General features: G+C 39.0%; 1 protein-coding gene across 2 annotated transcripts; it reads right to left on the reverse strand.

Moving 5' to 3' along the window:
- Positions 1-672: 672 nt before the first annotated feature.
- Positions 673-6,024, reverse strand: LOC130409630 (transmembrane and death domain protein 1-like). 2 transcript variants are annotated; one of them, XM_056733694.1, is made up of 5 exons: positions 5,908-6,024; positions 4,510-4,689; positions 2,976-3,095; positions 1,782-1,946; positions 673-1,092 (listed from the first exon to the last, which is right to left on the reverse strand). In XM_056733694.1, the coding sequence occupies exons 1-5, from the start codon at positions 5,966-5,968 to the stop codon at positions 791-793; spliced, it is 828 nt and encodes a 275-aa protein (XP_056589672.1). In that variant the 5' UTR covers positions 5,969-6,024; the 3' UTR covers positions 673-790. The 2 variants fall into 2 exon arrangements, with proteins under 2 accessions (XP_056589672.1, XP_056589673.1); XM_056733695.1 differs by lacking the exon at positions 2,976-3,095.
- Positions 6,025-11,804: the final 5,780 nt, after the last annotated feature.

Raw genomic sequence — 11,804 nt, forward strand, 5'->3', positions numbered from 1 at the left:
AAGTAAAAGAAAAGAGAGGCAGAGAAAGGCGAGTAGAAACACTTAACAGTGAAGAGGAAAAAGAGTAAAAAAGAAAGCAGATGCCAGTGTGAGAGATATTTTGCTTGTGTATGAACATCCACTTGAACTCATTTCCGGGTGTTTTGCACATCGTGGTGAAACAGTAAATGAGTTCTTTCTGTACCTCATTCCAAACCTTCAGACGCTCTCTCCTGTGTGTTTTTGTGCCTTACCCACCCAGTCTATCTTGTCTCTCGTAGGTTGCATTGTCTGCCGGCATTGTCATTGTTATTAGCCTTGTGGATTGCTTCAGGGGTATGTGCAAGCTCAGGGGAGAAGGAGCCAGGCTGGATAATTAGTTTTTCCTCAATGCCAGACGAGCACACCACTACTGTCGCATTCTGGAAACAGGAAGTGCCTACATTGTCAAGGCAACAGCAGAGAAGCCGCATTCCTGCACAGCCTCCCCTCAAACCATCAAAATAGTGACAGGACAATGGCTGCGGTCTCGATGGAGGTAACAGATTGCTGTCATTATGTTCTGTCAGGTGCTTTATTGCAGAAATATCTTTATGAGAGGCAGTGGGAACTGTCGGAAGCGAAGGTGTTGGCACGTGCAGCTGTCTAACTTATTTCTAATGTAGTTTAAATAGCACGCAGGATAAGATGACAGCCAGTAGAACTGCTTTATTGCAAGTACCTCGGGTCATCATTGGCCATCAAAGACAGATCTCTTTGATATTGAATTACTGACTGATGAGCACAGCTTGATAATTGTCTCGAACATTTATTAAAATGGGAGCCTCTCGGTTTCATCCTGGGTGTCTTTTTGGCGCTGTCTGTGTTTTGATGATGATGTTTCAGAACCAAGTAGAGGACGATGATGATGGGTAGTTTTGTAATTGGTTTTGTTGCCACGGGACACGTATATGCTAATAAGCAGGACGGTCACACTCATGATCAGTGCCCCAGCAAATCCAAGGAAAAGGCCGTAAAGCAGATGCCAGACTGTGTCTTGTAGTTGATGTTGAGACGGTGGTGCAGGATGCCGTTTTACCTCTAAATCCACATCTTTCCACGTCAATCCTTTGGCTGTCAACCAATGAGTAACAAGAATGGTTAGAATGATGGATTGACAGGTAACAGTTGCTTCAGAAAACTATTTATTCTGTATATATGTGTAATTCTTATTAACCAATAGAGATCTGTTTTGATATTACAGAGTCCTCTATCATTCTGGTATTCTGCTCAGCTTGGTTGTTTTGTTTCGAATTTGTAAAGGTTTTTTAATCAAACTTTCGGTAACATTTTACCATAAGGTGCTGTTAGTTAACATTAGTAAATGCAATAGCAAACAATGAACAATTTAGTTTTTTAGCATTTATTGATCCTTGTCAATGTTACTTCATGACAATACAGTTATTCATGTTAGTTCATGGTGCATTAACTAATGTTAACAGTGACAACGTTTGATTTGAATGATGTAATAAATGCTGAAATGAACATGAATTAATATTAGTAAATGCTGTATTATTTGTTCATTGTTAGTTCATGTTAGCTAATGCATTAACTAATTGTTAACAAATAGCACCTCTTTGTAAAGTGTTACCAATCTTACTACCAAAAGTTTATTTTCCAGAAACTACGAAATACTGTGAATTGCGCAAACTGTAGAAGAAAATCTGTAAGCATTTCTTCACTCAAACATTTTTCAAATTTAATTAAATGTAATGATTTTAATTTAGATGCCAGTATAGGTCATTACGATACTTGTCTCTCACCCTGTTTTGCTGAGTACTGTAGCACCTCCTCATGGCCATCTTTATCCTCAAGGTCTGATTGGTCCTTCTCTTCTTGGGCGGCCATTTTGCTAACAAGCTCGTGGTATCCCTCTACATATCTCTGGATAGCAAGATTTTTATCCTGGTTGATGTTCTTACCCACCTCTGCAGGAGAAAGTACATCCAAATACTGCATTAATTCCTGCCGGTGTGTATTTAGTATAGATGTAACTCGCAGCACAGTTTTAATGCAAATCGGTTTGTTAAAATCATTCTAAAAACTCCACCTGCTTTTTATTTGCGGCAATCCTTTTATATTCATACAACACGCAACTCATATTATCAAATCAAACACACAGTAATGGCCTCCGTGAACACCTTGAGTCTGCCAGACCCTATAAATTTACCAAGTATAATGAAGCCAGAACAACTGAAGGAGATACGCATGCTGGAGCATAAGGATGCCATTTATCTAAGTTGCTGTTGCCGAGTGGCTACTCCTCATCATAGCCCATTTATAGACCTGCAATTAAAGCTCTTTCATTTCAGCGTTGTGTGTTTCAGCTTCTGTGTTTGCTTGTATTTTCGGCGACGCATCGCTGTGACTGAAGGATGTTTTTGAGCCGTCGAGCTTGTCATTTTCCCCCCTCTTTCTCTCTGTTTATCTATTTCTCTCTCTCCTCTTAACGGAGATGATGAAAGGAACAGATGGCATGCAGTGAATCTGGTGTCAGCTCCAGCGAGCCTGCTGTCAGATCATTTGCACCTCCTCGCATCCGATGCCATTCGACTGCGGAGTCGCGCGCAAACCGGACCGCAGTCGCTGCCAGAGAAGTGACAGGGTGCAAAACGCGTCCCATCAGAAATGTATAAAAATAACATAATGCTCTGCTGGTCTTCATCTTTTGGGTGGCAGCGTAAGATGGATTGCTCTGAATTAGCTGGATGCTTCAGTGGTGTGCAAAAACGACAGGAGAGATAATGAAAAGCTTTATCGCTTTCACCCAGACCACTTTCTTTTTGTTTCTGACAATCCTATTCATTGTCTAGTGAAGATGTTAAGGTGGTTTTTGAGGGTGCACGTTGCTGTGGTGTTGTAGGGGTTTACAAAAAGGTTTACCAAAAACATTGTGATTGTGGTTTGCTGGGACAACCCATGTAACGTTCAGTTTTGTGTGTGTGTCTTTAACTGACCTATGGCAATGTCAGTCCTGCCAATCTGTTGCAGTGCGCGAGACAGCCTGTCGTAGTATATCTGCCTGCCATGAGTCTGCAACCAGTCCTTGAGCCCTGAGCGACAGGGGGTCTCCTGGTCTGACAATCACACACACAATAGCAAACATGGGCCAGATAAGATCAGGCAGCAATAGAACAAACAGCTCTCGAATTGTTCAGGCAATTAAACAATTTAATCCCATCTCAATGCCTCGATAGATTTCATTTCTGATGAAAATCAGAACTAAGATTGGTTGAGATGTCTGTTGAGTGGACCTCTTAACTCAACTGTACATGAATAGACTGAAACGTGTGCTTTCTTTGCACTGACAGCAGTGATAAACAAACATTTACATTTAGGCATTTGGCAGATGCTTTTATCCAAAGCGACTTACATTGCTTTATTCTTTACATTTTACATAGGTATTTGCAATCCCCTGGTATCGAACCCACAACCTTGCGTTGTTAACGCAATGCTCTTACCACTGAACTGGGCCTCATTCATGAAACACGAGCAGAACGATTTTTTGTGTACTTCGTTCGTAAAGTTGTTTTGACGTAAATATTCGTATTCATGAAAATTTTCGTATTTTCAAAATGTTAGCAAGTACGAAAGAAATGTACCAGGTGTAAATAGTTTGTAAAACCGCACGTAATGTTCTGTATTCTTTTAGACAAACTGATGACACTGCATTTTGTTGAACTATGTATCATAATAATGTTTCATGCGTTCTTTTGCCCTGTCTTTAATCACTTTGGGTAAAAGGCAGAGCTGCTCGTCACTGTCCTTTTTTACACAGCCGTCCAATCACAGTGGACAAGAGGCGGGACAAACACTACATTGACCAACCATCATACACAACAGTCCAGAAGTTAATATTAATGGTAACTGCATTTTCATATTAAGTAATATTGTTCGAAATAGGAGAATCCGGAATAACCAGCAGTGCCTCCAAAGCATTCTCAGGCGCCACCAGCTGGTCGGTTTCAGAAGAGCACCAGGTATTATTATTATTTTAACTGGCTAAAATTCGTCAACCTTTCGTTGACACAGTTTAATTGATTAATTTATTGGTAAGCATATAGCATACTAGTCTGTTTTGCATTTATGCAATATAATGTAGCTAAACCAGAGAATGAAGTCCACGGGATTACAGCATTCCGAGATTCGTAATTTGCGTAGCTGTAATTCATAGGCGGGGACTATGCTAATTGTGAATGAGCGTGCATGAGCGTGTTTACGAATAATTGAAACTCACTTACATACTCACATTTTACTACCTAATCTGACGTTTACGGAATATTTGTGAATCCGTAGGAGAGTTTTTAGGTAGGTCTATTTTATGCACGAATTACTCTGAGTTTACTCGTATATTTACGAATGTTTTATGATGGACGCCCAATGAGTCACGCCAATACCTTTCTGCATTACTGATACTAGACTTCATCGGCATAATTTACGAATAAGAATGAGTCTTTGAAAAACAATCCCATTTTTGTGAAGAATGTCTACCTGTACTTCTTGGTCTCCGTGAGTGTGTTTGTAGCTGGTTCCTTTCTGGAGACAGACGATCTAGGCGTTGGAAGATGCTCTCCTCGCCGTGAGAGAGAACAGAGATGAGCTCCTCACACTCACGCGCTGTCAGGAGAACCACCAGACGCTCCAGCTGGTGAGGGCCAATGTCCTCTGCCACTGTGGCATATAGGAAAAATTAGATATGTCACTGGGACCCGATAACAGAGATATGAAGTTTGTTCTTAGAAATCATCATACTTAGCAACCACGAAGCATTGCGGTTATAATATTCATTTAAATAAATTAATTATGTGAATTGGAAGTTTTGAAGATTCAGTTATCCTTAAGACTTCTATTAATTGCTTAGTGTTTTGGAATGAAGTGGATAGCCAAGTGTTTTAAAAATATATTTTTTGTACCACCCTCATGTCATTCCAAACCAGTATGACTTGCTTTCCTCTGCAGAACACAAAAGATGTTTTGAAGAACGTTGGTAAGCAAACAGCCTTGACCCCCACTGACTTTTTAAGTATCTTCATTATATTCCACATACTGTCACATAAAGGTTCTGAACCACACAAAAGTGAAAAAATTATAAAATTTTATATTTTGGTTGAACTAGCCTATCCCTTTAACCAGTATTTAGATTTTGCTTTATTTTCAGTAAATCGCTTTGAAATGATTTGAGGTTATCTAACATAAGGCTGAATTTTACTGCATTGCTTTTCAATTCTTATTGACTTTGGTCTTAACTTGTTTTCAAAAAGTCTGCGCTTAGTTTCCCGAAACCTTCGTATCACTACGTCGTTCTTAAGAACACATCGCTACCAGTCTTAAGGTATAACTTAAGAATGACGTGACGTTAAGAAGGTTTCGGGAAAGCCAGCCCCGGTTTACGTTTTAGTTTTTGAGTAGACATTTCAGTTTAGTTTATGTTTTTCCAGTCCTGTTTTATTCGGTAAATGTATTATTTTTTTCTTTATTTTCTCATTGTGAGGTTTCTGTAATGATAGCAATGCTCATCTCCATCTCTAGCACATTCACGGACATACACTACACAAGCCGCCGCCGTGTATACATATACTGTACACAAACTAGCAAAGTCATGTTTTAAAGTTATGTGTGCCTATATCAGGCCTGACAGTCTTTCTGGCAGCTGTGATGACGGCCACTGATATCACTCTTCGAGGTACGTAAAGAACAGCTGTGAATGGAAAGAGAGCAGCAGACGCGGCGACGCAGGGAAGAAGTGTAATCAATTAACAGGGATGTGCGATAGGAGCGACATTTCCCCTTCCGTCGCTGTCACCTTCAATGAATAAACTCTCCTCTAGTATCATCTCTTTTTTTCTCAGATGGAGAACCTATGTGTATTTTTGTCAAGTAACCGCTCACCTGTGTCTTCAGCGAGACCCGGGCTGAGGAGAAAGATGAGGAGGAGCATCTGTGTCTGCATTGTAACTGAAATTCTATTTTTGTGTATTTTCAAATCACCTTCATGTTTTGAGCTCACTGCGCGTGGAACTTGAAAGTAAACATCATCTGTTCTCCGGACAAATGTATCTGTTTGGCCAGCTTGTGCTAAAGGAATAGCCAGTGCTGGAGGGTATGATCATCAGCCGGAAATAGTCAAGGTTTTCGGGAAGGACATCTTCAGCTACTCCTCTTTCACTTTTTAATTCTTTCTTATTTTGATTTCATAATCATAAATGTAGATGCAGCAGAAGCAAAGCCACTATTCAATATTGTTGTGTTTGATCTGTTTAGTTTGCTTATGGCTGAAAAAAGCATTGAACTAAGTAGCCTAGACAGATTTTGCAGTCATCTGTATATTAAATATAAGCAGCAACGTTTTAATAAACCATAATCTTTTGTCCTGAAATATTCTTTTGGACCTTGTATTGATCGCATAAAACCTTCGTTTGTAATTTTTTTGTGTGGCTGCCATGGATTCCTGGTGTTCTTGGATGTGTAATAACAGGCACAGAAATGGGGTGTAGGTGGCATTGATTACCCGAGAGTTTCCGGGTGCGAGTTAGCCTGCATCAATATGCCAAAGTTTACGCCATCCTGAGTTTTGACTCGATTTTTGGGTCGCTGGGTCTCTGTTTTTTGGGCAGCTCCTTGGTACATCTGCCTGTTGACTTTGAGCATTTATCAACCTTTGATGACGTGACGTTTTGGGAAAGTTTCATATTTAAATATAAATTTAAAGGATGGCTGCATTTAATGGCGAACTACTCAACCGTAGCTCCTGGCAAGCTAAAAACAAGCAATACTAAAAGCAAAATTACAGCGAAATAAATGAAGTGCATGTACTTTTAAAGGTTGGAATTGCGTGAAGGCATTTTAAAGTGCTATATAAACCTTGTTGATGCAAAATAGGCAAACGGTGTGCTTTGGATTAATCAGGTGATTTACAGCATGTTGCTCTAATATTAAGTGATTTCATTTGAAAATAATCAAATATAAATACTTATTTAACTCTCCGTAGTGGCATTTCTCGTGTCGCTGTATTTGATATTTATAAGAAGTCATCGTTTCTTATGAATTTTCTTGTTAACCGTCAATCTCACATGTATCTAAACCTGAACTTATTTTACGTTTAATTTTAGGAGAATATATTATTTATGTTCGTATAACGTGCAGTGCTATCCAGTTATGTCTTGGAGTTCATGCCTTTGGAGTTGTTATCCAGTGTTCCTAAAAGGTGTTGATCGTGTCTAAACATGATTTAACATTAAAAAAAACAAGAGTGTGTTTTGCTGTGTGCAAGAAGCTACAGGCTTAACCTTGGGGCAATATTTTGTAACTTTGCATGTATTTTTTATTTAAGAGGCACAACCCAACATGTCTATTCCAAGAGAAAATAATTTACAAGAAACGACGCGAGCGATTCTGTTGAAGTTTCTTTGCGTTGGCACGATTGTTGGTGAACTTTATAGCCCTTTTGAAGAGCAGGGGCTTGATTGAAATGCACTGGCATTATTTCAAGCTCAGTTCGACTCTGTGTGGCTTTGTGTGGGATAATATCCAGGCTCAACAGCCGGCTTTTCGAACCTTACCAGAAAAGTGCAAAGTGCAGGTCACAGAGAGAATATATGGGGGACTAATTGCAATTTAAAAACGGCAGCAACCACACTACAAATGCCAGGGGAGCGAGTAAGGGTTGTTTTATTATCACTGTTTATTGTCAGGATTAAGCAAAACCACACAAAACACATCACACACACACTTTGGAAAGTAAGTTTATTAGTGTGGGTTGAGACCATACATAATACATCACGGGTGGCGAGTCGAATATAATTTGTGTTTTTGCCCTGCCTCTTCAGTCTTCACAATAGCAAATGAACAAACATGCCATGTTTTTCAGACCTTGTGTATTACGCTGAAGGGCAGGGTGAGGTGCGTTGCATTGCAAAGATAGTTAGATATAGTGAACTTCAAAGGGTTCCCTGCACAATAGGACTGGGATGGCGAAAAAAGGAGCTCGATATTCAGCGTTTAGCGTGTAACCGTCACAGGCATGCGTTGATCCAAGCCGCAAACAAATCACACTACAAGTGCAAGCTAGCATGCATACTTTATAAATTGTGTGTTTGTGGTCTGCACATGATGCTGTTCTTGTATTTCAGCTTGTGTTCATACTTCTGTCAATGCAGTGTGGCGCCATGTCTAAAAAAACCTTTTTCAAAATGTCAGGTTGTAGGAGATGAGGAGATATTACCATGTTTCCTACACTTCACACCACTGAAATCTGATTGGTCAGCTACACAGACTCCGGTGGAATGAAGGATAGAATTCATGGAGAAAAACGAGTGCAGATCCTGGTAAGATAAAGTAGGACGGCACTTCCATACCTGTGACAAAACACAATGTTAATAAAACACAGTAAGACTATTTAACATCATTTCTTGTTCTAATGGAGCGCTAATTCTAAATGTGAACGATTCAAATCGAAATTGCAAACTAGTTGTCATCGTGCCAATTTGATTTCGCAGGCTCAGGATATTCCAGTATTTGTAGGCTGATGTAACTGTGAAAGTCTGAGAGCGTGTGAGATTATATACCCTGTGACTCTGCCTCTCCCTTCAGCGAGCCCAAACCTGTCTCTCCTTCTGTGTCTGTAGGTAATATAGGTAAGAGGTCTGAGATTTGTCATCAACTGTGCATTTTGAAGAATACTGTAACTCAACACTAACCCCCGTCCCCCTCTGGGCAAGGAGTTGGGGGTTTCCAAAGTGGTTTGATATTCAAGTGGTTTGATACATAGTTACCTAAAAGACGATTAAGGAAATCTGTGTTTCCTAAAATCAAATTATTATACGTTTTAATTGTCATGAAGAAAGGCTTTGAAATCAGCTGTAAATAAAAAAGCTTAAAACAAATTTTTTAAAGCAAATAATAGGCATTCGATTTTCCCAGGATGCTTGCTGTAATAAATCTTACGTACCTTGCTGTAGAGACACTCACCTTCTTCTGCATGCTGTTAGATCCAAACCCATTTAAGTCTAAAACATTTAAACAAACAAATAAAAAAAGAGAAGACAAATATTTTGTCTTAGCTTGCAGGACTGGAGCCTTTAGTGTGGAAAAAGGTGAGTAACTGAAGGAAATGTCTATAGTTGGTCCTTTTGGTGCCAGTGTGAGGAGCCACAGTGTGATCCTCTGTCTCAGGTCTGTCTTTATTTGCCTACCTGCTTCAGGTAGCACCACTTCACCAGCAGACAACGACCAATAGGAAGAAGCCTTTTTTTGTAAACCGCACCCCTCTCAATCATAAATCTGAACCACACCTTGTTCCTCTAACTCGCTGTGTGTTGCAAATTTGAAATAAATAATGTATGCTCATGTTTTAATTTGTCAGGTGTTTAACAGTTAAAAATCTATCTTGTATTTATAATAATTAAAGTAAATAAATCTGATAAAACAAAGCTCGCGAGGTGAATCGCTACTGAGTGCACAAAGTTAATTTATTCTTTTTTTTACTGTAACCGTTTATAACAGAATCATTATTTGTGTATGTTTACAGATGTCTGGAGCAAGTTTCTCCTTAAACTGTCTTTGTCGCGAGTTGTGTTGTTGAGTTTAAACTTTAATCTACTTCTTAAGCACGGTTTTTACAACACCATTTGCTGTGCTGACGCGACACACGGCCGCAGATGTTCATGTAAATGATGGTAACTTCCTCTCACGTTGAATGGCAGACAAGTGCAGCACTAAATCTTAGCACTTTTTAAACGCATGTTTTCTGTGGGCTCAAGTCTGGACAGGAGCAGGAATGCCCCACCCCTACTGTGATTTCTATAGGCATTCTGAGCGAAGACAATTGGCTTGTGGGTAAAAGCCAGTGGGGGTTTGACTGATTATAGATCTGATGGAATTCGCGAGGACTTATTCTCACAGTCACCTGGGAAAGCAACTTTTTTTGTGTGTTTGTTTAGTAGCGATTTTGTCACATGCTGGCACCGTGTCTTTTGCTTAATTTGCTGAATATTATGGCACGGGTAGAGGACTGTCAAGAAGAACGCATAAGCCCAATATCTACCTGTGCAAAGATCTGCAGGAATGTTAATGCCAGGTTTATAGTTTGACCCAATCACATTTTAGTAGGAAAGTTTGGCATCTTTTGTATGTCAATAGGACAGTTAGAATCTTATTTTGTATACGTCTGGATTTACGTTCGCCTCTTAAAGACTATCATCATCTACTATCTTTGTATATTCTAGAGATTCATGCTAGAATATACAAAGCTGTCTGAGCATGCAATCATCGCACATACTCTCTCTGTTCTCGACCACAGGAACTCTACACCAGAGGGGGAGGTTTGAGATCCCATCAGATAAGATCTCTTTTACAGGTGTGTCATGCTGAGCATTGTGTGTGCGTGTGTGTGTTTGTGTATTAAAGCACATAAGCCCACTGACGTATTTCAAGAGTTGGTTAGAATTTTTCCAAGTCACGGCATTTCTGGAAGTTTTGCTCATGTCTACATGTAAACCTTAATATTGGATTTTACAGGGTACACTGAAAAAAAGAATGTGTTGACTTAACAACCATGATGCAAAAAATGGTGCACATATATTTTAGGTAAATTCAACTTAAGGAGATTTTAAGTCAAAATAACAAGAACATCTTTGTTGCGTTTACACAAATATATCAGTTCGCTTGACCTTCTTTACTTACAAAAATGATGTAGCACATTTAATCAACCTATAGTGCTCATGTGTACATATATTGACATCTATATAAATGCCCCAAACGTGGTTATTATTTAAAAAAGCATGAATAATCAAACTTTTCAGGTGCAAGGACTTATGGGTATTCCTCTCAACATATGTACTGATAATATTTCAAGTTCATTGGACTGGAAAAGTTTTTTAGGTTTACATAATTTTAACTGTAGTTTGCACAACTCTTTTTCTTTCACTTCATGGATACTTTTGAGCTTTTCTTGTCATTTATATTTTTGTGTTGCATGAACAAATGATTTTAAGTTAAGCTAAAAAATGTTATAATTTTTTTATTTTTAAGTAGAAGCTACTTAACATAATACGAGATGGTTGTTCAGACAACGAATCCCTATTTAGTGTGTAGTCTATGTATGTACAGTAGCCTCAAAATGTGTTTTGGCACGTAAACAAATCTCAAAAATGTACAAATGTCTTTGCATTATAACAATAGGAAACACACTTTTCCAAGCTTATTTGACAAGGGATAAAATGTGGCTTTTAAAAACATGCTTTATAAAAAACAATGCATCGTGCATCTTGAGACAAAAAATCGCAACTGATATGTTTGAGATATGTCTGTGGGGGTTGTTTTTAGTCAAGACACCTCCAGCATTTAAGTTAGTCTGGGACTGTCAAACATGGGCACTATCAGTTAACCTTAAATAATAAAAGCAAAAATTCAAATTTCAAACTTAACAACATGCCCTCAGGACACACAAGAACTACACATATCTTTGTATCAACATAAGTAACACTGGACACTTAAACATGGCTGTGAATGACCCGAGAGACCTTCTACACGCACCTTAAGAACAGCGATACAGAGACACTCCATCATAAAGCCTTAAGCCATCAAGAGCTGAACCCAGAGAGAAACCCCTTCATCCAACTGATCTCACAACTAACTCTACAACCCCAAACATGCCCAACTGAACCCTAAACCCCAGCCAGACTAAACCAAATGATAAGAGCGACTGTGTCCACACAGCACACTACAAAAAATTACTTTCTTACTTGGTATTTTTGTCTTTTTTTTTGCACAAATATCTAAAAAGTCTT

The sequence above is a fragment of the Triplophysa dalaica genome, chromosome 20, assembly GCF_015846415.1.
Source record: "Triplophysa dalaica isolate WHDGS20190420 chromosome 20, ASM1584641v1, whole genome shotgun sequence".
Taxonomy (NCBI): Eukaryota; Metazoa; Chordata; class Actinopteri; order Cypriniformes; family Nemacheilidae; genus Triplophysa; species Triplophysa dalaica.